Source organism: Hylobates moloch, unplaced genomic scaffold, assembly GCF_009828535.3.
Source record: "Hylobates moloch isolate HMO894 unplaced genomic scaffold, HMol_V3 SCAFFOLD_13, whole genome shotgun sequence".
Lineage (NCBI taxonomy): Eukaryota > Metazoa > Chordata > Mammalia > Primates > Hylobatidae > Hylobates > Hylobates moloch.
In genome coordinates this window covers 6,501,513-6,529,463 of record NW_026652288.1, presented here as the reverse complement: position 1 = coordinate 6,529,463, position 27,951 = coordinate 6,501,513, and the positions used below count along the sequence as shown (strand labels likewise).

The 27,951-nt window shown below is 44.5% G+C and overlaps 1 protein-coding gene across 7 annotated transcripts in view; it reads right to left on the bottom strand.

Moving 5' to 3' along the window:
* RNF144A (ring finger protein 144A) overlaps positions 1-27,951 on the bottom strand; it is a 127,396-nt gene that overhangs the window by 29,207 nt on the left and 70,238 nt on the right. For all 7 annotated transcript variants that reach the window (XM_032172133.2, XM_058426116.1, XM_032172137.2 and 4 more), the window contains 2 exons: positions 20,389-20,534; positions 49-153 (listed from right to left, as the gene is read on the bottom strand). In XM_032172133.2, the coding sequence (XP_032028024.1) occupies positions 49-153; positions 20,389-20,523 (240 nt within the window). In that variant the 5' untranslated portion in view covers positions 20,524-20,534. The remainder of the gene's footprint in view (positions 1-48; positions 154-20,388; positions 20,535-27,951) is intronic.

Here is a 27,951-nt window from a genome sequence, read left to right as displayed (position 1 = left end):
TGCATGCCAGTGCACATGAAACAGCCCAGTCTGTTCAATTGCACATGCCTCGTTCTCCTGTAGGTGGCCCTGTTTAGGGCAGGCAGCATCTGGGCAGCTAATTGCGGTTTCTAATCCTTCTTTGATCAAGAGCTCAACATACTGTTTCAGGCACTGAAAGAAAAACAGAGAAGTGTCTATAAACATCTTTACCTCCTTAATGCTGAAGAAACCATGATGCATTAAAAAAAGGACCAGGCACATCGTTCCATTACAGTTTAATATTTTCGCTGTGTAGCCCACAGCAACCAACACATTTGAGGTTTCGAGGTTTTATTCATTCAACAACTATTTATGGGGTACCCATTCTGTGCCAGGGACTGTATGCTCAATCACAAAGCTAAGGCTATGGGTTAGATCCCGGCACAAAACCTCAGCAAACACAAGAGCCAAGAATTCTAAAAGCAAGATGAAAGGCAGCAAGGGAGGCTGGGAGGTAATATTTCTCAAATGCCTATGAGATGCAGGCACTGCATTAAATATTTTATCTCCCAGTCTTTCACTGAAACCTTAGAGCATCTTTACAAGAAAGGTATGACTGTTCCATTTTTCATATGTGAAAACTGAGTCAGCAAAGGAGGAAGTTGCCAACTTACACAGATAGTACCCAGAGCCTTGATGTGAACCCAAGCTTGCTCAGAGAAAATGCCCATGATCTCCCTGCTGAGAACTCAACTGTATTTGGCATTCCTCACTCAGGGTGCCTCACTTATCTGGCAATTACTCACTACCTACCTTACCTACTTGGGGGCACTGCTTAAAGCCTGAAGTAAGTAAAACAAGAGGAAGTGAAGGACATGAGGTAGAGTTAATATAAAATATTCTGTGGTCTTCACTCCTGCTTTACAAAGTCTACTAGTCTTAGAAATCCAGTGTTTCCCTGAAAAGCATATTATAAACAGCAATGAGAAGAAACAATATGGCTTTGCCAGCTAGGCTCACTACCAAGAGAAACTAGATGTAGAGCTTATATAAGAACTCAAAGAGCATAGAAAATGATGTAAAATCCCACAATGGCATCCCCAAATCAACTTCAATCACAGTCCCAGTATATTTAAAGTTCATATTAGTAATAATATATAATATTACAATACCATTATTAAAATATAATAGCAATTAATCAAGGAAAATTCATAAGCTATGTTTGCTAAGCTGATACCTCTCCGCTAAAATGTATAATCCGTTTTATTACAAGAATGCATGATTATTACTAATAAATGGGTCTAAACGGAAATTCAACTGCAATTCCTTCTACCTCCATGTTTAGAACGAGCCTGTTAATCTCTCTCTCTACCATCCTTATTTTCCTGATCTGCAATTTAGATTGGTTTAACCTACCTCACAGTGGAGTGTTAAGAATCTTAGGCAAGGGAAAAAGTTTAGAATACACAGAAAAGAGTATATGCTTGATATATAAGGAGTAATTTGATCTAAACTGGTAATTCTCCCCATCCTAGCAAAATAGAATATTTCATTCATTGAAGACTCCAGACTGCAATTTCTTTAAAAAATAAAAATCAAGGCGGTCCTCAGAAAGAGCCACTTCCCAAAGCTTTTCTCAAGAGCTATAACTTCAAGTGCAAATTACAATGTTGGTGGCTCCACACTGAACCCCGTGTTCCAGCCTGTGTTCTTTTGATCTGCCTGGGCTCTGATGATTGCAGTGGCCCTGAACTTAGGTTTTCACAGATAACCTACATTTTGCCAACCTAAGGTTTATGAAGACAGTTCCCAGAGTAGTCAGTATGGACGAGCCCAGGCTTGGAGTTCTACGTGAGACTCCAATTGGCAGAATTTTCAGAGATAAATTCATTAAAACCAATGCAAAGACTTCTTTCAGAACAAGGGAGAGGCAGACGATGAGCAAGAGAGGAGTCACACCCAGCCTTCAGGAGGGCTGCAGCCTGGTTCTAGGAAGCATCCGCTGACGTGTTAAGTGGCAGTGGCGCTGTGGACTACTAGAGTGGTGAACCATTGTAACAATGAGCTGAACAGTTGGCAGATGAGTGGAACTTTCTGTTTATGATTGGGTGCCACATGACAAGGGAGAAAGATTGTAGGCTTCAGAGCCAGACAGGCTCAACCAATCCTTGTCCCTCAAGTCAGAGTTTGAGCTACAGCTCCCTTGACAATAAAATCAGAATGCCCATCTCCCTGCACTTGGCAATAAAACCAGAATGCCCATCTTCCTGCACTTCTGTGACAGTAATCTATGAAAGCACCTGGCATAATTCCTGGTGGACAGCACCAGCTAAGTAAATAGTGGCTGTTGGCTCTTTTTTGTCTACTTATGTGATTTGTCTCTTACAGTTATAGGTATTTAAAAATCCCAAAGCCTTAGCAACAAGATCATGATTTTACTTTCTATTATGAAGTTTGTCTAAATTGGGTCTCTGGAGGATACTGGAATGCCTTAAACCAACACACAATGCTGAAGACTCTCAGAATATTGTACAGATCAGTATATAATGATAGAACATGACGCTTCCTAAGAAGCAAAATACAACAGTTAAAACTGGCATGAAGCGTACACCCACATGCAACAAGTAGTGAGTCATGTCTGGGTTTCAAAGCTACCCAAGAGTGAACATCATGTGTCATCAGGATGCAGTTATCTGTACAATCTGCAAAAGGATTATGTTCTGGGAATATCAATTTGTTCACTATATAAAGAGAGATGAGGTTCCAAGCGCCTGACCTTGCATCCATCAAAAACAAGCCCAGCTTTCTTCCAGATATAAAGTGGGTCATGACTCACAAGCTATGGTTTTCATTCTAATTGCAAAAAGATGTCTTGAAATGAGCACAAAAATAGGTAAACAGAGAAACTGCTGTAAAATACATAGCCTAAAAGCAGATACTGACACATTTTCCTACTATTGCACTCATTATAGGTATCAGTAGTCAAATGCTTTCTAAGTCCTAGATTCTATGTAATCGCATTACCTATGTTAGCTCACTAAACATGCACAAAAGTAATATGGCGTGTTACCACGCTCCCATGACAGATGAGAAAACCAAGGCTCAGAGAGATTGACAACAGCTCAATAGAAGCACTAGGGCTCAAACCCACATGTGGCTGATTCCAAGGCTGGTGAGGTTTTATGTTTGTCTGTTTTAAATTTTTTGCATACTTACTCCTTAATTGAAAACTTTTACATGAGCCAGTTTAAAGATCTAACATACAACATGAGGACTAACTTTAATATGACTGTATCATATCAGGGATTGTTAAGTGAGTAGACTTTAGGTGCTCATCACTGTAAAAAGCAACTATGTGAGATGATGAATATGCCGAGCTGCTTCACTATATGACCATTTTATTATCTATATGTATCCCATAATACTATGTTGTAAACCTCAAATATATACCATTTATTTTTTTTTTAAAAAGAACTCTTCCAAAAGCAATCATTCAATACGTATTTTCTGTTTACCTCATAAACTTTTTTTTGTAGAACAAGGAATTGTATGTACTTTAAAGGGGCATAGTGTCAGTCAACCCCGAGAACCTCTCCTTTGTATGTTCATGTTCACGCTGCTGCAAATGCAATGATCCATTTGCAATGCTGCAAATGCTATCAAGACCCACACAGCCCAGTGTAGGGGAAAGAGGCGTGCACAGATCATCATCACAATGCACTGTGCTCCGTGCTCTCGTGGGGCCACTTCAAGGAGGCAGGGAGGCTCTAACGGGCCACTACAGGGGTAGAGAGGAGGGGTCCCACCTGGGTGGGAACAGGGAAGGCTTCCCAGAGATGAAAAGGTGGCCAGAGGGTCAAAGGCATTGCAGGAAAAAAGGCATCAGCCACACAGAGAGAAGAAAGGGGGGTAAGCCACAGAATGTTCCAGGAATTTCATTTTCCACTTTGGTTTCCAACTCTTTGAAACCTGATGAGGAGACAGCACTGCTGATTTGCTAATATACCTCCAGTGCGTCAGAAGTTTCCTGCCAAGGAGAAGCGGCCACAGAGAAATATCTGCCCCGCCTAAAACTACAGCAAGTCTGATTTTTGTCTGCTTTTTCACACAAAGGCCTGCTGGCTACTGATGACCCTAAAAGCAGGAGAAAATGACCAGAAACTGTGCTCAAAGGTGCTTATCTGGGATCCATGATTTATTAACACAAGCATTACATGTAGGCAGGTCCAAATTGAAGCAGCAAGAGCCCCATGAACAGTGGTTGGGAGCAAAGACCCTGGAATCACACACAAGGCTGCCTTGAAATTGTAGCTCACCCACTTAGCAGACATGTGGCTCTAGCATGGACCTTTGTCTCCCAGTGCCTCCACTTCCTAATACTGTGGGATAAGCTTGGCAGATAGAAGGACAATCAGTCCACAGCTCCAGTGCCCCGGAGACAGTGGTGCTCCGGGATATTGCTCACACACTCCGCAAGGGTTTCTCTCAGCCTTTCTAGAGCCATCAATAATCCATGGTCTGTTTATGTTTCTCCTCCAGTAGATGGTGAATTCTTTGAAAGCAAGAACTATTAATTATTTATCTTGCTATTCCCCACACCTAACAGAGTGCTGGCAAATAGCAAGCGATGAATCAAAGCCATGCAGACAGAGGGTGAATGGAAGGACACAAAGATGAGTAGAACACACACAGAGTAGCCAGACACCTGGCAACAGGCATTCCTCTGAGCCCCAGCAGGAGGGCTGGAGCCCTGAAACAGAGGTGTGCTAGCTACACACCACCACCGCAGGGCCATACAAACCAGGTCCTCAGCACAGGCTAGAGGGCTGTGGTTAAGGAGGCTGAAGGCACGACCCCCTGCACAGCCTTCCCTTCTGAGGACAGCCTCACGGGAATCCCCCTGGCAACTCTCACTGGGTGACCCTGGGAACCTGGAGCAAACTGCCCAGCGAGCTGCACAGTACGTGTTCTGGCAAGGATCGCTTTCCTCAAGGATGTAGGACGGTGACTTCGCTCACAAGCTGAAGAGTTCAACTTATAAAGTTTGCTTTTATAAAGTTCTTGAAAAAAAAAAAGCCCCAGACTTTATGCGTAAAATAAATGCTCCCATCTATATGAGTTCTTGTTTCTGTGGAGCCTTTAGACCCGCCGTCTCCTGTGCTCTCACCACAGCCTTGGGTGGTGCGCAGGAGGCAGGCAGGCTCACAATCAGCTGCTTCAGGTCGCAATCGGCGTGCTGCTCCTGTGTTACCTTTTTCCTAAGGTATCTAAGTCCCTTCAGCTACAGAACAAGAAGATGATCCTGCTTTGCAGGTGGCATCCTTGCTGGAAGGGTGGATTTTGCCCTATATAAAGGAAGGCCCTGGCAAATACTAGTTCTTACCCCTTCAGTATCCTCCACCTACTTAACCTCATTCTACCCATTCGCTGTTTCCATCATCAAAGAGCCTTCCAGCCCACATGCTGTGTATGGGCCCCCTGTCGCCCATGTGGAGGGTGAGTGCACACCTCATCTGCAGTGTAGATAAGGCCAGGGGTAATGCCTCTGGGCCCTGTGTGGCCCTCACACGGTGGCTGGTGACTATAGATGCTCAGTGAAGATGTGGACGGAATGATTTTATGTGAAATGCTCTCTTTCAAGAACTCCAGGTGGGAAGTTAGCAGTAGCAAGGCTGTCACTTATCTGGGATTCTCAAGTCCATTCAGCAGCTAGCACTGAGCACCTGCTTTTGTGGGAAGGCATGCAGGGACCTGGGGTGGAGGCCAGGAGGATGCCCAGAGCCCTGGCTCCCTGGCCATTCAGAGGTCTCAGGAGCAAGGCACGGCCGCAGGGCTGGATGCAGAGGCTGTTTATTCCATCTCCTTATACAGGGAAGAAACCGCCCCTTCTAGTGTTGAGTTTGTCCAAGACAAACAGCAGTCAGGAGAAAGGGAAGCAGGCTCCACCAGAAGGGGTGTGCTCGGGAACGGCATCTGGTCCTAGGGGGCAGGGAAGCATGGGGTGCGGTGGGCCGGGAGGCAGCAGCAGTGCTGAGCGGAGCGGCAGGGCTCACTCCTGCGGGCAGTGGAGAGCGCACCGTGTCGGGAGGGGGCCTGTGTCATCCACAGCTGCTTTTTAAGAACCCACTCGGGGCAGGGAAGCCAGTGTGACAGGTCAGGCCTGCGGTTCTCAATCAGGGCACTGTGTCAGCAGGGCTTCGGGAAAGTGTTTGTGAGGGGACAGCTGGAGGGTAAGGGACTGGGCACAACCTGCAGCCGGGCCTGCAGCTACGCCGTGGTCTACAAAAGCCACCAGAAGCTGGATGTTCCCGAGGAGGCCTGCGCATGTGACCACGCACTCGCTGCCAAAAAGAAGGAAGGCCGCTCTTTGTTCTCACGGTTGCGTGTCCTGAGGTCTGGGCGGCAGCCAAAGAGGCAGTGATAGGATCTGAAGACTGAGCCCGGGGAGCCAGAGGCAGGGTGAGACGGGGGTGACAGCCAGGAAGATCTGGCTCTCTAGGGACACCACTGGGCTTCTCCTTCCCCTCGTCAACCACAAGGGGAAGACACTGACGTGGAGGCTGTGCTTTCCACTATCTCACAGGGACTAGTGAACTGTCCAGCTGCCTTCCCCTCACCTCTGGAGGCAGTGCTAGGCTGGCGGAGAGGGAAGACCTCCGAGAGAATGCATGTTCCCCCCTTAGCAAGGAGCTCGCTCCTGCAGCCTCAGCTTCCAAACAAGCTGCAAGAGAAGCGCGGCCCGTTTGTTCTATCTGTTCAATATGACAACCCGGATTCACAGAGGAGCAACAATGCATATTTCACCCAGCCACGGCTTCATCACGAAGACCAGTGGAACAGAACAGAGGCAGTGTGGTAGCAGGGTGTGCACACAAACAGCACCAACATCAGAGGCAGGAACAGGCAGGGACTCAGCCTGTCACTTCAACAAATATATATGTACTCCACACCAAGGCTGTCACATTGGGTGAAAGGCATTTTGTGGCTTGGCAAGTGTACTATGTTGAGGGTGGTTAAAAGTTAAGGACGGATGATCCCCGGGTCAGACTCTTACTGGAGGTGAAATGAGTGTGTCTGTGAAATCGTGTGCGAATTTAAGACCTGGACAGAAGGGGACACGTGCACAGACGCGCTTGAGAGGCCGAGTGTGACACAATGTGAGTAGGCGTGCAACTGCTCAGAATGTGTAACAGCAGAGGGTTAAGTTGTAATCCTGTGACACTTTCTTAATTCGGCCTCTGTTGGGAAGATCTGAATTTTCCAGACAACTGAGGATCATTCCATCCCATCATGAAACCGAAAGTTTTATTTGTTTGCTCTTTACCCACTGTATAAGAAAGGGCTGGGGAGATTGATAGGGGTCCTGCCGATATTGGGGCAGGGTTGAGGGTGCTACCTGCTGTCGGTCCTAGACAGGCCTCCTGGAAGAAAGCACTGAGGAGGGTTTTGGGGTGAAGAGTCAAATCCACAAAATGGGGAGAGAAAGCAGATCCCAAGGATCCTTGCCAGGTAGGAAGGGGCAGAGTTCTGAGGGGGTGGGAAGGCACTCTCTGACCTTAACTAGGGCAGGGTGTGCAAAGGCTTCCAGAGTGGCCCTTCATCCCTTGGCTCACTTTCTGAGCAAAGCCAGTATCAGGAATCGGCATTTTCTCATGGACCCTTAATAGACATCAAATTTCTAGTGCAGAGACAGCCTACTTCAAGGTATAGGCCCATGGTTGTCACCAGGACCTGTGTTTTGGGAAGGGACACCCACCTCCTCAATGTCAGAGGGTGGGAGAAGGTTAGGAGCCCCACTTAAATAGACTGAGTGTCTATTTCAGAGAATACTGTTGGAATGGCAGGCCATGGACAGGGAAGGGAGGATGGGAGGCTTTGGGGAGGTGGCCATGGAGAGAGGACAGTGGCTGCCAGCCTGGTCCCAGAGGTCCCAGTGGTCCCAGTGAGGGAGGGAGACAGTGAAGGGGCTAGGGGTTGGGGTACCAGGACCCACCTGTGAAGACCAGCAAGGGTAGGGGTAGCGGGGCCACAACTCTCCTCTGAGGCCAGTACAGGTATCGGAGGCAGGAGTCACAGGGCCTTTACCCTCTTCTGCCCTCTGACATTGAGGAGGCGGGTGTCCCTTCCCAAAACACAGGTCCTGGTGACACGCGTGTCAGTGTCCCAGGAGCATTTTGCAGCACAGGCTGCGATCTCCTGGCTTGCCACTTATCCTGGTCATCAGGTTACAAACTGTCATTTCTTGTTAATTGTGTAGAGAATTGTTCATCCTCAGCATTTTGGTTTTTCATACTCTTGCTTAGGAAAAATACACATCAAGTTAGAAAAAGTTATAACTACAGCATCCCTGGGCTCTGAGTGAAGTCCTCTGCCAAGATTAATGTGCAGGAACTACGACAACTTCAGACCCTCGTCAAGCTGTTCTGCTTCATGGAGGTTCTGGGCTACATTCTGGGTAACAGAGATTGTTGGGATCCGGGCTTCAGACTGGGACAGAACATAGCTGTCATGATTTCAGAGGCAACACGAGGAGAAAATGCTTTTCATTAAAGGAATGATGCCACCGAGAAAAGCACTTTGTATGTGTGTATGTGTGTAAATTAGGGTATGTGCAATTCTCTAACAGCACTTCAGTTCATCAATACCACAAGTTAAAAAAAAAAAAAAAGAGTGGCAGATATGCAAGGAGCAGGTACACCTGAGTCAGGCTTTCCGGCAAGCACCTCACTCCAGGGCAGGCCCCTTCATGTCTATGAGCTGCAGAGTCCTCTCATGAGATGGAGAATCCTGCCTATTTCACAGGTTTATTATTATTATTATTATTATTACTATTATACTTTAGGGTTTTAGGGTACATGTGCACAATGTGCAGGTTTGTTACATATGTATACATGTGCCATGTCGGTGTGCTGTGCCCATTAACTCGTCATTTAGCATTAGGCATATCTCCAAATGCTATCCCTCCCCCCTCCCCTCACCCCACAACAGTCCCTGGAGTGTGATGTTCCCCTTCCTGTGTCCATGTGTTCTCGTTGTTCAATTCCCACCTATGAGTGAGGACATGCGGTGTTTGGTTTTTTGTCCTTGTGATAGTTTGCTGAGAATGATGGTTTCCAGTTTCATCCATGTCCCTACAAAGGACATGAACTCATCATTTTTTATGGCTGCATAGTATTCCATGGTGTATATGTGCCACATTTTCTTAATACAGTCTATTGTTGTTGGACATTTGGGTTGGTTCCAACTCTTTGCTATTGTGAGTTGTGCCGCAATAAACATACATGTGCATGTGTCTTTATAGCAGCATGATTTATAATCCTTTGGCTATATACCCAGTAATGGGATGGCTGGGTCAAATGGTATTTCTAGTTCTAGATCCCTGAGGAATCGCCACACTGACTTCCACAATGGTTGAACTAGTTTACACTCCCACCAACAGTGTAAAAGTGTTCCTGTTTCTCCACATCCTCTCCAGCACCTGTTGTTTCCTGACTTTTAATGATGGCCATTCTAACTGGTGTGAGATGGTATCTCGTTGTGGTTTTGATTTGCATTTCTCTGATGGCCAGTGATGATGAGCATTTTTTCATGTGTTTTTTGGCTGTATAAATGTCTTCTTTTGAGAAGTGTCTGTTCATGTCCTTCGCCCACTTTTTGATGGGGTTGTTTTTTTCTTATAAATTTGTTGGAGTTCATTGTAGATTCTGGATATTAGCCCTTTGTCAGATGAGTAGGTTGTAAAAATTTTCTCCCGTTTTGTAGGTTGCCTGTTCACTCTGATGGTAGTTTCTTTTGCGGTGCAGAAGCTCTTTAGGTTAACTAGATCCCATTTGTTAATTTTGGCTTTTGTTGCCATTGCTTTTGGTGTTTTAGACATGAAGTCCTTGCCCATGCCTATGTCCTGAATGGTATTGCCTAGGTTTTCTTCTAAGGTTTTTATGGTTTTAGGTCTAACATGTAAGTCTTTAATCCATCTTGAATTAATTTTTGTATAAGGTGTAAGGAAGGGATCCAGTTTCAGCTTTCTACATATGGCTAGCCAGTTTTCCCAGCACCATTTATTAAATAGAGAATCCTTTCCCCATTGCTTGTTTTTGTCAGGTTTGTCAAAGATCAGATGGTTGTAGATATGTGGCATTATTTCTGAGGGCTCTGTTCTGTTCCATTGATCTATATCTCTGTTTTGGTACCAGTACCATGCTGTTTTGGTTACTGTAGCCTTGTAGTATAGTTTGAAGTCAGGTAGTGTAATGCCTCCGGCTTTGTTCTTTTGGCTTAGGACTGACTTGGCAATGCGGGCTCTTTTTTGGTTCCATATCAACTTTAAAGTAGTTTTTTCCAATTCTGTGAAGAAAGTCATTGGTAGCTTGATGGGGATGGCATTGAATCTATAAATTACTTTGGGCAGTATGGCCATTTTCACGATATTGATTCTTCCAACCCATGAGCATGGAATGTTCTTCCATTTGTTTGTATCCTCTTTTATTTCATTGAGCAGTGGTTTGTAGTTCTCCTTGAAGAGGTCCTTCACATCCCTTGTAAGTTGGATTCCTAGGTATTTTATTCTCTTTGAAGCAATTGTGAATGGGAGTTCACTCATGATTTGGCTCTCTGTTTGTCTGTGATTGGTGTACAAGAATGCTTGTGATTTTTGTACATTGATTTTGTATCCTGAGACTTTGCTGAAGTTGCCTATCAGCTTAAGGAGATTTTGGGCTGAGACGATGGGGTTTTCTAGATATACAATCATGTCATCTGCAAACAAGGACAATTTGACTTCCTCTTTTCCTAATTGAATACCCTTTATTTCCTTCTCCTGCCTAATTGCCCTGGCCAGAACTTCCAACACTATGTTGAATAGGAGTGGTGAGAGAGGGAATCCCTGTCTTGTGCCAGTTTTCAAAGGGAATGCTTCCAGTTTTTGCCCATTCAGTATGATATTGGCTGTGGGTTTGTCATAGATAGCTCTTATTATTTTGAGATACGTCCCATTAATACCTAACTTATTGAGAGTTTTTAGCATGAAGGGTTGTTGAATTTTGTCAAAGGCCTTTTCTGCATCTATTGAGATAATCATGTGGTTTTTGTCTTTGGTTCTGTTTATATGCTGGATTACATTTATTGATTTGCGTATGTTGAACCAGCCTTGCATCCCAGGGATGATAAGCTTTTTGGATAAGCTTATCATCCAAAGCATGGTGGATAAGCTTTTTGATGTGCTGCTGGATTCGGTTTGCCAGTATTTTATTGAGGATTTTTGCATCAATGTTCATCAAGGATATTGGTCTAAAATTCTCTTTTTTGGTTGTGTCTCTGCCAGGCTTTGGTATCAGGATGATCACAGGTTTTTATGAGAAGTGAGATGAAGCAATAAGCTAAAGTTTTAGAAGGACTCTAAGAGCCATGGATAAAAATGAAGACAAGTCTGGTTGTAGCCTGTGAGTTGTCAGCAGGGAATCTGAGGGGTACGGGTGCTAGTCTTAAGATAAAGGAGGTCGGGAAGCCGTTCTGTGTTCTGGGAACATGGAATAGACTTGCAGAGGCAGCTCTTTACTTTGCAGGCATCTTGGCAGCTGGAAACTGCCAGCTTGGCAGTTGGAAGCTTCAGCTCTTTCAACAGCCCTGGAACTCATCCTTTGCACCCTAAAGTCACCCCACCCTCCAAGTCAGCCTTCTCCCCATCTGAAAAACCAAGACTAAAAGGAGGCCCTCTGCTTAGGAGAGGCAACTCTGATGGCTGGATTCACGCATCTCTGAACTTCTCAGACCCCAGAAGAGATGCCTGGGAAGCCCATCCATGGTCCTTCGAACCCCTAGGAGCCAGCCTGCAGAGCAGACATGATCAGTCAGCCTCCTGGTGCCTAAACTCCATACTGAAAGAGCAAGCTTGGTTTCAACCATTCTACATATACTAGGCTTTCGTGTAGACTTTCATTTGAACAGAGGGACCTTGAGCTGAAGGACACTTTGAAAACTATTTCCCACCATTCACTCTTACCAGGGCAGGCCAATATCACAGTGTAAGATATTTAGTTTCTTCTTAATCTGACGACCCTATGATTTCTTAGATACATCTCACAGAAAATGCAGAGATAAAACCATAGCAACAGCAGTTGTAATCGTAAAAGTAAGACTAGAAAGAGAACCACCTCGGCCGGGCGCGGTGGCTCACGCTTGTAATCCCAGCACTTTGGGAGGCCGAAGCGGGCGGATCACGAGGTCAGGAGATCGAGACCACGGTGAAACCCCGTCCCTACTAAAAATACAAAAAATTAGCCGGGCATGGTGGCGGGCGCCTGTAGTCGTAGCTACTCGGAGAGACTGAGGCAGGAGAATGGCGTGAACCCAGGAGGCGGAGCTTGCAGTGAGCCGAGATTGAGCCACTGCATTCCAGCCTGGGTGAAAAAGCGAGACTCCATCTCAAAAAAAAAAAAAAAGAAAGAGAACCACCTCACTCTTACCTGCCTTAAGCCACTTGAAACTCAAGTATGTAATGTGTGAGCATCAACATTTTTTTGGAGGGCCACTATGTGCCAACATTTATGAAAAAGCAGAACACAAGAAAATCCCTTCTCTTAAAAAGCTCCTTTAGTGGAAGTTATAGATCAGTGAACACAACCACCACACAGTATGTGAAATGCTATTGTAAGTTGAAGCCCCAGATGTTTGAAGAGCTGAGAAACATCGAAGCCCTGTAGTTTAGGATGGCTTAGTGTGGGAAATTGAGAAAGGGGGAGGAGCATCCGCAATGGAGCTAGGAAGCTGGGGAAAAAGGCAGAAAAAGGCAAAAGAAGAGGCAGGGACCAGATGATGTCAGGCATTTTCACTCAGGGAGGCCCTTCCCATAGAGGACAACTTTCAAATCAAGAGTGGAGTCGCAGTTTTGCCCTCTTGGAAGGGACACCCTGAACTTCTTTCAGGAAATTCCTCTGCCCATCTTGGCCATGTGGTCTGGTGGACTGGACCCTAGAGTCGGGCCAGACTCCAAGCCAGTTACTAGATCCCATCTTAAGGACCCAGAAGTAGGATCAGATAGGGTGGTGCAGCCTATAGAGCTAGAAGGTTATTTGCTGGGAAAGGAAGTCTCTGTTTTATCTACGGGAGTTACTGAAAGGGACCTTCTCTTTCCCCACCTATGGACAGGGGAGTAAGTGACATCTGCAGCCACCACCATTTTGCTACCACAGTGAGGAGACCCTGGATGAGGATGAAAGCAAAAGAGGCCTCTGCTTGGTTTGAGCTGCATAGAGTTGTGGGGTCCACACAGGCCGCAGGAAGAATCTGAGTGCACACGCAAAGAAAGTGGCAGTGGGACAGCAAGTGACAAAGTCCATGTAACTCACAGTTTAGAGACCAAAGAGTCCCACCTTTCTTTCCGAGATGAGAAAGCAAGAGGAGAGAGGGAGGTTAAAGGATTTGCCCAAGGTTCCCCCATTCGTCAGCTTTGGAGCCAATCTGAGAACCAGCGACACTCACGGTTTTCCAGTTGATTGCCTGCTCTACTGTAACATACGGTGCCCACACAATAGCCAAACAATGGCTACTGATGGAAACAAAGCGTGCAGAAAAATGGGGATCATGAGAAAATGCATGCCCCCTTTAGATCCAACCTTGATGACCCGAGGAAGGCTCAGAGTGGCCACATGGCAGGTGACAAAGCATGCTGCCCTCTTGCAGGCTTTGCTCACATACAGCTAGTCTGGAGCCCTCTAGTCCTTGCCAGCTACAGTCATGAGTTGTCCAAGAAGAGAATACATTCTGAGCAATGTATCCTTAGACGATTCTGTCACTGTGCAAACATTATAGAGTGTAGTAACATATACCTAGGTGGCATAGCCTACTACACACCTAGGCTAGCTGGCACAGCCGTTTGCTCTGGGCTACAAACCTGTACAGGGTGCTGGGCTACTGTACTGAATACTGTAGGCAATTATAAGTATTTGCACATCTAAACTACTATGCTAAGTATTTGCACATCTAAATTTCTAAACACAGAAGAGGTTTAAAATATGCTATAAAAGATGTAAAAAAATCATATACTTTATATAGGGCACTTACCATGAATAGAGTTCGCAGGACTGGGAGCTACTCCGGGTGAGTGAGTGAGTGGTGGGTGAATGTGAAGGCCCAGCCATTACTGCTGCTACAGACTTTATAAACACTCTACACTTCGGCTACACTCAATTCACATAAAAACTCCATTCTTCGATAAGTTAACCTTAGCTTCCTGTAACTTTTTTTACTTTGTAAACTTTTTCATTTTTTCAACTTTTTAATTCTCATAATAACATTTAGCCTAAAATATGAACACAGCTGTACAAATATATATGTGTATATATACATACAAATATATATATGTACAAATATATATGTGTGTGTATATGTATTTAATATACTTATTCTGTAAGCTTCATTCTATTTGTAAATTTTTTTATTTTTTTAAACTTTTTTTGTTAAAAACTAAGACACAAACACATTAGCCTAGACCTACACAGTGTCAGGACCATCCATGTCACTGGCTTCCACCTCCACATCTTCTCCCACTAGAAGTTCTTCAGGGGCAGTAACACCACGGAGCTGTCATCTCATAAGAGATTAACAACAATGCCTTCTTCTGGATGCCTCCTAAAGGACCTGCCTCAGGCTGTTCTACACCTCACTTATTTTTTCATAAGTAGTAGTACACTCTAAAATAATGATAAAAAAAAGTACAGAATAGTAAATACTAGGCAGAATGCATTTTTCAGCTCCACTGTAATCTTATGGGACCACCATTATATATGTGGTCTATCATTAAGCAAAACATGGTGATGTGGCACATGACTGTATGTCTCTGCTGAGCTTTAGACTAGTAGAAACCTTAGCAAAGTCCTCTCAATCTGGACCCATCATGCCCCAATACCCTCTTTCCTTCGCTGGTCCCACCATGGTGGCTCTATCCGTTCATGCTTTCTCAAGGAGATAGTTCAAATGTCCCTGAAGCCATCCTGGGTACTTCTGGCAGAATTCACTGTTCTCTCTGTGCTGTAACCCACTATCCACACTGCAAATACAGCCCTTCAAGCCCCAAATGATTGCAGCTCACACCTGCATCTCCGCTAAGTAAGGGATCAGAGGGGGCAGGGATTATGTCTTACCTACGTATCCAGGGCACCTGGCACAAGCCAGGCGTTCAAAAATGTTTGAAAAACTAAATAAATATCCACTATGTGCACGAAAAAGCACCCACTATGTGCAGTACACATAATGCAAAGCTAACAGGGACATAAAGACGTTCAAAGGAAGACCATCCCCCAAATCAGCTTAATTTCTAGGTGAGGAAATGCCACTTATTTCCTAATATGTTACATAATCAGAAGCTTAGGGTTTACACGTAGCTTTCCTGCAGTATACCAGGTGAATGACCTTGCAAATATATAGAAAAAAAGGAAATAATATTGTCTTATTTATCACCAGGCATGCTACTGCTCAATACCTCATACCCATTGTCCCATTTAATTTGTTCATGAGGTTGATCATATTTTAGAGATGAATAAACCAAGGCACAGAGACGTTAGGATGCTTGTTGAAAATCACACAGTTAGCAGGTAGCAGAGGCAGAACAGAGATCTGAACCTATATCCCACAGCAATGTTCAACCACACAACTCAACCAACCATCTGGTCCCAACTTTTTATTTAAACCACTAAGAGTCACTTTTATTATTGTTATGCATTGCATGGGAAAGATTCTGTCTACTAAATGTTACTTTGTTTCGTTTTGTTTTGTTTTTGAGACAGGGTCTTGCTCTGCTGCCCAGGCTGGAGTGCAGTGATGTGATCATGGCTCACTGCAGCCTCGACCTCCTGGGTTCAAGCAATCTTCCTGCCTCAGCTCCCTGCGTAGCTGGGGCCACAGGTGTCTGCCACCACGCCCAGCTAATTTTTTTATTTTTTGTAGAGACGAGGTCTCACTATGTTGCTCAGGATGGTCTCAAACTCCTGAGCTCAAACAATCCTCCCACCTCGGCCTCCAAAATGCTGGGATTACAGGCAGGAGCCACTGTGCCTGGGCAAAAAGTTACAGTTTTATTTATTTATTTATTTTTATTTAATTTATTTATTTATTTATTTACAGTTTTATTTATTTATTTTTTATTTATTTATTTATTTATTTATTTGAGATGGAGTTTATTTATTTATTTATTTGAGATGGAGTTTCACTTTCGTTGCCCAGGCTGGAGTGCAGTGAGGTGATCTCGGCTCACTGCAACCTCCGCCTTCCAGGTTCAAGTGATTCTCCTGCCTCAGCCTCCTGAGTAGCTGGGATTACAGGCACAGGCCACCACACCCAGCTAATTTTTGTATTTTTAGTAGAGATGGGGTTTCAACATGTTGGCTAGGCTGGTCTCGAACTCCTGACCTCAGGTAATCCACCTGCCTCAGCCTCCCAAAGTGCTGGGATTACAGACATGAGCCACTGTGCCTGGCCAAAAGTTACATTTTTAAGTAACAACTTTCCATGGTTATATATCAAAATCCTGTCATCTGAGTTCTAATGGCAAAATTCCTAATTGCCAATAAATAGCTGGTATAAGAATAGATTTAATTCTAGCTCAAAGCAAAAAAAAATTATATATATATAATTATATATGTAAACATAATATATATATAAAATATATGTGTATATATATGTTTTATTTGGCTTATTCTATCTTGTCATGATTAAAAAATAACTTTCACTAGACTTTTTTTTTAAGAACTAATAGAAATGTAGCCATTTCTACCTTCCCAGATAACGAGGGACCTGTGTCTTGGGATGGGACCACAGCCCCTCCCTTTGAGCTTCACGTGTTCCCACCTTTGGGATGAGAGTATCATCTCTAGTTCTAGCAGCTGTCTGAATGCAAATAACTCTGCCAGCAATAACACCACATTAACATTCTCAGTGTAACTGTCAAACGCCACACGTATAAGACAGACCTAAACAGCTCTAATACGTCCCATTTTAAGTTAAAACATCTTCTACATTTTAGATTTCAGCCCATAAGGAATTTCCCAGGTCACTCTACACACAGGTTGCATCTCTGATTGACACAATGAACATGGGACTGGCCCTCATGGTGGGTAACGGCAGCCTGATTTCAAAATATGTGTCCACAATCCTTTCTCTCCGGCCAGTGCCCCAGCACAGAATTTGTTGGTTATACTTACATGTCACTATTTTGCACACAAATGTTCAGCTTTACATTTGGCCTTCTAAAGTTAGACTTCACACTAATCCCAATGGAACAATTTAAGATATCTGGTAGCTCTCATCACCCCCAAGCTCCCAAGGCCTAGCACAGCACCTGGAACGTGTGCACAGGCTCTTGTGACCTCCAGAGAATCACAAAGAAGCCATCAGGCACCCTGCAACCAAGGAAAGCCCCGGAGAACCTGCTTCAGGGGAGTGCCATATTAGCAATTGCTAGGCAAGTCCCTTTCACGCTGAAATACGTTAAAGGAACACAGGTAAGTAGACAGTATGTCTCTGGCTGTGGATGTCTCGGTACATTCCTCCTGCTCTTGGGCATCCGGGATGCCTTGGTGGTGGGGGATGTGGACAAGGATGCAGTGTCTGTCATTAGCAAACCCACTGAACCACACAAATCATTTCTGAGTGCATCTCTTGAGATAAATGTTCTTCAGAAGACATTTAGGGAGAGCTGCCCAAACTCTGTTTTTATTCCTGCAGTTCTAAACCCAAACTTAGAAGCAAAATGAGAAAGAACTAGGCCTGCTGACTGCCTACCACATGACTTCACACATGTTCTTCCACTTGAACTTTGAGGTAAACTATTTTTATCTCCATTATACAGATGGGGTAAATCGGGCCTGCTCAGGGAAGAAATAGAGCTGGCATTTCAGCTCCAGGACACCTGACTCCAAATGTCATGCTTTTCCCTCCAGCCCCGGACTCCTTGAGATAAAGTTACTTCAGCACTCAACTGTAATTCTGTAGTAACTGTTTTTTTAAGAGTGCCTCCTTTCAGTCTTACACAATTTTCTTCCTTCCCATGTCTGCACCCCCCAGAAAAGGACAGTTGCAACTCCTCTGGCCACAGACTCGGGGCTCCTCCCCACGGCCTGCCCCCAGCTTGGGGTGACCTGTAGCCTACACAGAGGGGAAGGCGCCACCAAAGCGACCAGGGCACCCCGACACCTCCTCCCTTCTCAATCTTCAACACACAGGTGCTTCCTTCTCTTCATGCTACAGCGAGCTAGGGACAGAGATGGAACTATTTCAACATTTTAAATTTTGGTAAATAGTTGTGAAAAAAAATCACTGCAGTGTCACTGTTTTTTTGGTGTTCCCAGCAGCCTCTTTCGGAGAACACAGTGCTAGCTTCTTCCTTCACATCCACTGACTTCGGTTAGGCTTTTGGTCTCAATTCAAGTGGCTTATTTGTTTTTACTACAATTCTCTAGAAATAGAAAACTAAGACAACAATAACAAAAATGAAGGCCTCAGCAAAAAAGCCAGGGAGAATGAACTATTTCAAGGGTAAGAACACAAGCTATGGCCTCTGACAGCAGGCAGGCGACTGCAGAGACCGCAAATGCCCCCTGCCCCCACCCCCCACAAGGCATTTTTGGCAGAGGGGGAGCTATTCGATCAGTTGGGAAGATGTCCTTTCAAGCAAGAGGAGGCGATTTTGCGTAAAGCTAGTTATTGAATCCATCTTGATGGGTTCTACCGTCCTAACTCATCTAGAGATGACAATGAGCCCCATTCATGGTGTTAACAGGATGGAGATCAATCTCCCTCCTATCCTTCTCCATCTCAGAAAAATGTCAAAAGCAACTTCCTTTCCTCCAGGTTGGAGCTATCTTCCCGGTGCTTTAATGAGGCACATTTCTTGGATGGCAACTACAGTACTGAGATCAATACACTTCATTTCAATCCGTGAGCTTTTATTGATTAGCTCTTCTGGGTCCTGCACTAAACTAGGTGCTAGGTGGATACAGAATGGGCCAGAAATCCTTCTGCCCTTAAGAAAGGCTGAATCTAGCATAAACAAGAAACAGAAGACATAGACATAAATGTTTGTAAAGCTCCCTCTCCTTATCTATAAAACAAAGATAAAAATATTTGCTGTGCCTACATACCAAGGACATCATGAGGTGCAGATTAAATAAAGTCTGAAAGCTATGCAAGAAAGATGAACGCATCAGTGTACAGGGTGGGAGAGACTGTCCGAGTGACAGATTATAATCCAGGCATTTGAAAAACACACAGGGAAGCCGTCTACACCATCCACATACAACAGCAGTTAAATTCAGAAGCAATTTTTTTTTTTTGAAGACAGTTTTTCATTTTTGCTTTTTGTACTTTTTAAAATGATAAACATTGTGTTTTATTTTTCAGCTTTTTTCAGTTATAATTGATAAAGACTGTCCATTTTATACTTCAAGTGAACAATGTGAAGTTTTGATATTCATTTTTTGTATACGTGTATACATCATAAATCCATCAAGCTAATTAAATATCCATCATCTCACAGAGTTACCAATTTGTGTGTGTGTAGTGAGAATACTTAAGATCTATCCTCACAGAAAATTTCAAGTATACAAAACAGTACGATTAACTATAATTATCATGCTGTACATTAGGTCTCTAGAACTTATTCAACCTGTATAACTGCAACTTCATACCCTTTGACCTACATCTCCCCATTCCCTGCAGACCCTGGGCAGCTACCGTCCTACTTCCAGCTTCTATGCACTCATTTTCTTTTTTCATCCTCTGAATGGACAGAAAAAACAAGTAAAATTCAATGAGATTAACTAAAAGTAAACCTCACACACTCATTTATCTTTTCCGATAGATAAAATTTGGGGTTTGAGTTTGACCCAAACCCCAAATGCTTGACTTAGAAGTCCCCATATTCAGTAAGCCCCGAAGGATCATCTGGCCCCAAAAGAATGTTGGCTATATCATAACAAATATTAAATGTGATTTTAAAATATCTATATTCTAGTTTAGCACTAAGCCAGTGAAAGATGACACTGAGGACTGAATATTCTAGCTACACACAATCACTAGGTTAGCACTGCCGTAACCTCAGACATGTGACTATTAAAATACATTTGATATAAGGTGTGGAAGCTTTTGCTGTGTAGCAAGGAGAACATACGCTATGGTAAGTTTTGTGAATTGTTATCACAAGCTTCTAAAATTCTGTTTAACCAATTGCTTTTGCACCACAAGCAACTGTAATGGAAATCTTCCACTCTGGGAGCCTGCCTGACTAACAGAATAATTCTTCCAAGAACTGTGTGAAGGCCTCAACAAGAAGACTCCACTGTCAGGCAAAATGTAGTCCAAAGGTTTGCCTAGTGTCTCTGAAAGCAAAAAGCTCATCCTGAAATCACTGTAACATATATTTTATCCAAAAAGACCAACCAGAGTACAGAAGATGCATTGGCACTGGGCTATGGTTGTCATCTGCTCCACTGGGTACTCCCCAAGACAGAGCTTGCAAGACACCAGCGGGTCGAGGGCCAGGTCCCAGGTGGGCCGGTACCTTGCTGTGGTCATCGCAGAACAGTCTGAAACGAGAGAAGCACGGAAGGTCAGACCTCCCCACCCCTGGCATCCACCTGCTCCGTGGCAAGGGTCTCCTGGCTGTAGCTGGGACCCAGGGCGGTGGCCAACTGACTGCTGATGGGGCCTAGGGCATTTGGATGTTCTGAGAATTTTTTTTTTTTTTTGAGATGGAGTCTCACTCTGTCATCCAGGTTGGAGTACAGTGGTGCGATCTCAGCTCACTGCAACCTCCGCCTCATGGGTTCAAGCGATTCTCCTGCCTCAGCCTCCTGAGTAGCTGGGACTACAGGCAAGTGCCACCACCCTAGGCTAATTTTTTGTATTTTTAGTAGAAATGGGGTTTCACCATGTTAGCCAGGATGGCCTCGATCTCCTGACCTCATGATCCGCCCACCTCGGCCTGCCAAGCTCTGAGAAATTTTAACCAGGGGTGCCTGCCTTGGGTCTGTGAGTGGCTCCCTTACCATTCTGATAGTAACTTTCACGTCTGCCCTCAAAATGGCAAACTCACCCTCACACCCATCCTTCCCTCCCTCCCACTGATGTGCATTTTAATAAGACACCTGCCAACCAGGCTCCTAACCCAGAGGGGCAAAACCTTAGCCATCTTAGAAGAGAAGCCTTTGCTGAAATACATATTGCTTGGATTTAACTGTTCTCCAGTGTTAAAGACGTGGCGAATCTGAGGACAAGCCTGGGTGGAAGGGTCAGAGCAGAAGGGCTTGGTGGGGGTTGTGAGGCTTGAGTTTTCAGGGCAGCTGGAACGAAGGTAGACATCCAACAGAAGGAAGAAATGTCATAGCATCTCTCACCAGAAGACAGTGCACAAGGGCCACATGGAGGCGCAGAACCACTGCTATGCTTTGTGATCACACAGAACTGCCCCAGACAGTTCCCTGGCCACTCTCAGCCTCGGCTGGCTCATCCACATGAGGGGGCTGATAACCCCCTCTCACAGAGGTGTTCTGAGGATGAAGCAAATCACATAAAGGGTTGGCCGCACACAGCAAGTGTTCAGGAAAATCCCTTCCTCCCTGTGACGGTTAATACTGAGTGCCAACTTGACTGGATTGAAGGATGCAAAGTATTGTTCCTGGTGTGACTGTGAGGGTACTGCCAAAGGAGATTAACATTTGAGTCAGTGGACTGGGAGAGGAAGACCCGCCCTCAGCCAGGGTAGGCACCATCTAATCAGCTGCCAGCACAGCCAGAATAAAAAGCAGGCAGAAAAACGTGGAAAGACTAGACCAGCTGAATCTTCTGGCCTCTGTCGCTCTCCTGTGCTGGGCTTTCTGCCCTCGAACATCGGACTCCAAGTTCTTCAGCTTTGGGACTCCTGGACCTTCGACCACAGACTGAGGGCTGCACTGTCAGTTCCCTACTTCTGAGATTTTGGGACTTGGACTGGCTTCCTTGCCTCTCAGCTTGCAGAGGGCCTGTTGTGGGACCTCACGTTGTGATCGTGTGAGTCAATACTACCTAATAAACTCCCCTTTAAATAAATATCTATCTCATTAGTTCTGTCCCTCTAGAGGACCCTAACAAATACATTCCCCTTCCCCTGTGATGGCTCCTTCAGCCACAGCTTAAAAGAGAATTTGACGATGCCGCTGTGCGCCCCAGGTAGGTGTGGGACTTACTGTCATTTGAGTAGCTTATTCCCAGGGTCAAGGAGCTGTCCTAACTTAAAAAAAAAAAAAAAAATACATCATCCCTTTCTCAAGTTTTATGACTCACTCCTCACTGGGTGTCACTGAGTTAATACTTAGGAAAACCCACCTGGTGAATTCTACACGGAGGGAGAAGGGAGAATTCACCCACCTGGTGAATTCTACACGGAGGGAGAATTCTACCAGGAGGGAGAAGACGCATCTGGCCCAGAAGGAAGCGCCTGCAGGATCCTGAAAGCTCACCCAGCAGATGGGGCCCAGTGACAGGTGACGAAGGACATGAGAGGTGGAAATAGCCAGATTCGGGGAGGAGACCCTGACTATTAGAGCTCAAGCAACTGAGGGGGTGACTGAAGGCCGCCCAGGATCTGCACCGGGAATCCGCGCAGGCCTTTAGCGTCTGGGGCATGAGTGGACCACAGTCGGAGGGGCCTCCTCCAAGGGCAGCTGATGCCTGCAAGTCACTCAGTCTAAAATACATGTGTCTTCCTTGTTACAAAAGGACTCTTTGACACAAATTCCGCTGGACTGGCTAGCACTTTCAAGATAGTTTAGACAAGCATCACGATTTGACCTCAAGCTGGTGGGTCCTGAGGAGTGAGATAATTGGAGGCGTCACACAGCTCTCTGGTGCTGCAGGGGGTACAGACATCAAGGCGGCCTCCCCAAGGTCACTTTCATTTGGATCATTTCTCTACACCTTGAATTTTATGCTTATGCTTATGATTGTCATCATTTTCAATCTCTACGTGGGTTTTTCTGGGTCCTAGGTTGATGGGCCGTGACTTTTTTCTTTTGATTTCTCTGTATCTTTTTTCTGCTTTAATACTTAATAATTTTTTTAAGTAGCATCTCTTAAAGTTCACTGGACAATGTGATAATTATATTTTAAAATGTTAGCTGGCCCTAAATCGGATCACAAACCTTCACCCCAGGCACTGAGGCTTGGGGCAGGCTGCAGAAATCAGTCAGGGCTGGAAAAGTTTCAAGGGGGCAGTGGCTAGCAACTGGCTCCTCTGGCCTGGAGATCTGGGGAGAGCTTGTTTTTGACAATGTTGAAAAAGCACAGGGTACAAGTTCTGTCCAGCTGTTGGGGAAGTTGTAGGGTAAAGAGTTCACGCTTTGCAGTCAAGCAGACCTGGCTTCAAATTCCTTTTTTTTGGCCACTTGGTTATGTGATGTTGAAGAAATTATATAACTTAAACTTAACTTCTGTGAACTTAATTTTTGTTTTTGTTTTGTTTTATCCCTCTGTAAAGCCTGTATAACCATCACCACCCATGTAGCCTTGGGAAGAGTGAGTGACAAGTAAGAAGTAATATATTAGAATAATATATCTAATATATAGATACTAGGAGCTTGGTAAGTGGAAGTCATTATGATATGTCAGGTTAACAAGCTTAGACTTTTACCTACATAGACGAAATGGATAAAACAAGCTGTTGGGAAGAGATATCATATGGTAAAATGAGTCATTTAGGAAGTTCAATCCAATGGAGAAAATTTGTAGAAGAATCAAACATGAAAACCTCCTAAAGCCTCCTCCCTTATCATCAGCCATGCACTATGCTCCCAGCCTGGACGTCACCCGAGAACGCATTACCCAAGGGCAGAGCTTAACCACTCCACAGAGGGCCCTGGAATCCCCGCCTCCACCCCACTTGAACAGTTCCCTGCCCCACAAGCCAGTTACAGCCTCTGTCCTGGACCTCTGCCCTGCCCCATCGTGCTTGTTCCCAAGACAATTCTCTCTCCTTCCAGCTTCAGATCTGGGCTCCTTTTCCTGTTTACTGCCTCTCTGTTGTGACCCCCTGGCACAGCGTACAGGGTTCCATCTGTCTGACTTCCTTTCTGCCTGGACCATGATTTCTATTTGGCCCCCAGTGGCTTCCCCTGCCCTGGGCACAGGTCAGCCCATGGCCCTCACCTCCCACTTCCCCCGCCAGCCCCGTGAGCTGGATTTGAAGCAGGTCACATCACCATTTCCAGGAATCACATCACTATTCTTTCCCCAACAGAATAAACAGTCTCTGAGTTGTGCTCAAAATCTTGATTCAAATGGTGACAACAACAGGATATATTTTACAGAAAAAAAAAAAGGGTCTATATTGTCTAAACCCATCATGGACCTTCCCTACACACAGGATGGCCTTAATATGATTTTGCGAACAGTGAACAGCTGCGAACCTGCAATCAGATTATACTAAGAGAATCACAATGCACAATAAAGGAAAGCACAGTCTTGGTTTTCCTAATGTGAACGTCAAGTCATGTGAAATGGCAAACTGTTTTAGGAACATCTGGTCAATTATAAGTATTATTCAATTTAAGCAATTCAAAATGTGCATAAGGCAATTTACTTATTAAGCATGACTGAGACTGTGCGAAGGATTGTGCCTTGTGATGAAAGAGGTGTGGACACAAGGAAGAGAGAGCTGGAAGAGAAAATAGTCCATTGTGGAGAGATTCGGAAGATTCGTGTAAGGTCCAAGGTGGTTATTTGGCCAAAACTATCCCATCTCTGAGCCCCAGGGCTATGGACCTCTGTAGGCCCCTATTCTTCCCACCTTTACTCCTTCAAAGCAAACCTGGGAAAGGTAGGCAGCTGCCAGCCAGTCGTCACCCACCTCTTACTTTCATGCCTTCCTCCAGCAAGTCCCTGCCCTCCTCCAGTTGCCTGGGACCCTCTCATGTTTCCTCCGCAGCCTAACTCTCTTTTCCTTCCTTATCCCTTCTCCACATCCTACAAACCCTTCACACCCAGCATCAGCCCTGGTGCTGTGTGACGTCTCCTCTGATTTCTCACGTTTCTCCCTGTCTCTGGGTCTCTGCTGTGTGTGGTCCACCAGGCTTCTCGAGCAGTGCTCTCTGAACAGCAGTGTCAGCATCACCTGAGAACTTGCTGGAATGTAACTGGTTGGGCTCCAACCTAGACTCATTAAAACAGAAACTCTGGGGAGGTGGGTGGGGCGGCACAGTAACCTGTTTCCGTGAGCCTGGCAGGGACTGTGATGCACAGTGAAGCCGAAGAACCACTGGTCCCTATCACTCCACTCAATGGCATTTCCACCCATGTCCATCTGACTCAAGTCTGTGTGGGTTGAAGCCCACCAAGTGCACTGTTCTCCAACAATACCAAAACTCAGCTGTCGTGTCTACAAGGCCCTGGGCTAGACTCTCATAGTAACTCCCATTTCTTCTGGGTAAGTGTGGCTTTGGAAGTCTACCAGGTCCCCAGTCTTTCTGGGTAAGTGTGGCTTTCAAAGTCTGACATATGTGTGAATTTATCTCCCCAACTTGATGATATATTATTCAAGGGGAGGAACTATGTTCTAGCCTTCTGGACAGTGGTCACAGCAGCTATTCCATAATTATAACAACAATTTTATATATATATGTGTGTGTGTGTGTGTGTGTGTGTGTGTGTGTGTATGTATGAGAGAGAGAGACTGTTAAATGTTCATCAGACACTGTGTTCACCATTTGCATATACTACTTCATTTCTCTGCACAATTGACTCTGAGACTTTGATAGTTTGCTATTATTCAAATTTTACCAATGAGTAAAACAAGGTTCGGAGAGGATTAGGGTAACCTGCACAAACATACAGGGCTATTTAGTCACAGTCTGTGTGGCCCTAAGACACAGCCATTTACTGTGCTACACCTCCTCTGTATATCCTCATCAGCTGAATGAGATGGAGCCTTTTGGATTTGTAGAGATACAAGACAAACCAACTGCAGTTTTGCTTCTGAGCTTCCTGGGCTTAACTTGAGCACATACAGCTTGGCAGTGGCTGGGAAAAGCTACATCTTCATAATATGCAGCTGTCAGCAGCAGCAGAAATTGGAGAATTGTGGCTGAGTAGAAAGTTGGCTGTAAAAGAGTTGGCTTGTTCAAGTGTACGGCTTCATGATGCTTTAGGAAAGTTGTCTTGGATGCTGTCTCCTCCCAAGCAGATGATGCCCACTCAATGATAAAAACTCAACTATTTCCAGCAATCACACTCCTAGTTTCCCAGCTAATGTGAAAACTTATGTTCACATGAAAACCTGCACATGCATGCTTATAGCAGCTCAGCCGTAACTGCCAAAACTTGGAAACAATCGAGCTGTCTTTCAGTAGGTGAATGGGTAAACTATGGTATATCCAGGCAGTGGAATATTATTCGGCACTGAAAAAATAAGCCATCAAGCCAAGAAAAGACATGGAAGAAATTTAAAGGCTTATTACTACATGCAAGAAGTCAATCTGAAAAGGCTACACACATATGATCCCAACTCTAGGACATTCTGGAAAAGACAAAACTATAAGGACAATAAAAAGATCAGTGGTTGCCAGGGATCATGGAGAGGAAGGGATGATCAGGTAGAGCACAGAGAGTATTTAGGGGAGAGCAACTATTCAGTGTGAAGCGTAATGGTGACTACATGCCATTATCCACCTGTCAAAGCCCACAGAATGTGCAACACTAAGGGTGAGTGAAACCTAGCGTAAACTATGGACCAAATTTTACCCCCCTGGCAAATTTGTATGTAGAAGCCCAAACCCCCATTGGGACTATATTTGGAGATTTAGCACATCTAGAAGTCTATATATCTACATCTATGTGTATGTATGTGTATGTGTGTGTATGTGTGTAGCAATCTCTCCCTCTCTCTCTCTATATATATAGCAATATATATATGTTATATATATTATATAATATATATGCTGTTATATCATATATATTATAATATATATGCTATGTTATATTATATATATTACATAATATATATTTTGTATTATATATGTTATAATATATATTATATAATATATATGTTATATTATATATATATTTTATATATATATATATATATATACGTGTGTGTGTGTGTGTGTGTGTGTATGTGTATAAATATATACAGTCTTTAGGAAGGAATTAAGGTTAAATGAGCTCATAAAAGTGGGACCGTAATCCAACAGGACTGGAGTTACAGGAAGAGGATGAGAGAGCTCCCATGCTTTTTCTTGGCCACGTGAGGACACGGCAAGAAGGTAGCCTCTGTAAGCCAGGGGGATGTCCTCACCAGAACTCAAGCACGCTGGCACCCTCCTCTCAGACTTCCAGCCTCCAGAACTGCAAAAAAGTAAATTTCTGTCGTTTCAGCCCTGTGGTCAATGGTATTCTGTTACAGCAACCCCAACTGACTACCATAGGAAATTATGAACCTTGGGAGAGAATGCTGATCAATGTATATTCATTCATGGTAACAAATGTGCCACTGTGGTATGGGATGTTAATAGCTAATTGTGTGTATGTCGGGATGGGTGTATGGAAACTCTGTATTATCTGTTCAGTTTGGTTTGAACCTAAAAGTGTTATAAAAAAAAAGGTCTTTTTTCTTCTTTTTTTTTTTTTAAGAAAAGGGGACCTACTGTATGATTCTAATTATATGACATTCCATAAAAGGCAAAACCCTAGTCAGCAAACACATCAGTGGTTACTGGTGTCTTGGGGAGGGCTGGGAGAGCAGAGGAGGCTTGAATGGGTGAGTACAGGGCATTTTCAGGGCAATAAAACTATTCTGTATGATACTGTAATAATAGATATGTGACATTCTGCACTTATCAAAACCCATAAAACAGAACTTTACAAAGGGTGATCCTTAATGCATGCAATTTAAAAAAAAATCGTTGAGGAGGTCAGGGGCATGGCAGGATGGAATGCAGACTGTAACAAAGGTTCTATCTGTATGAAAAGCGGGTG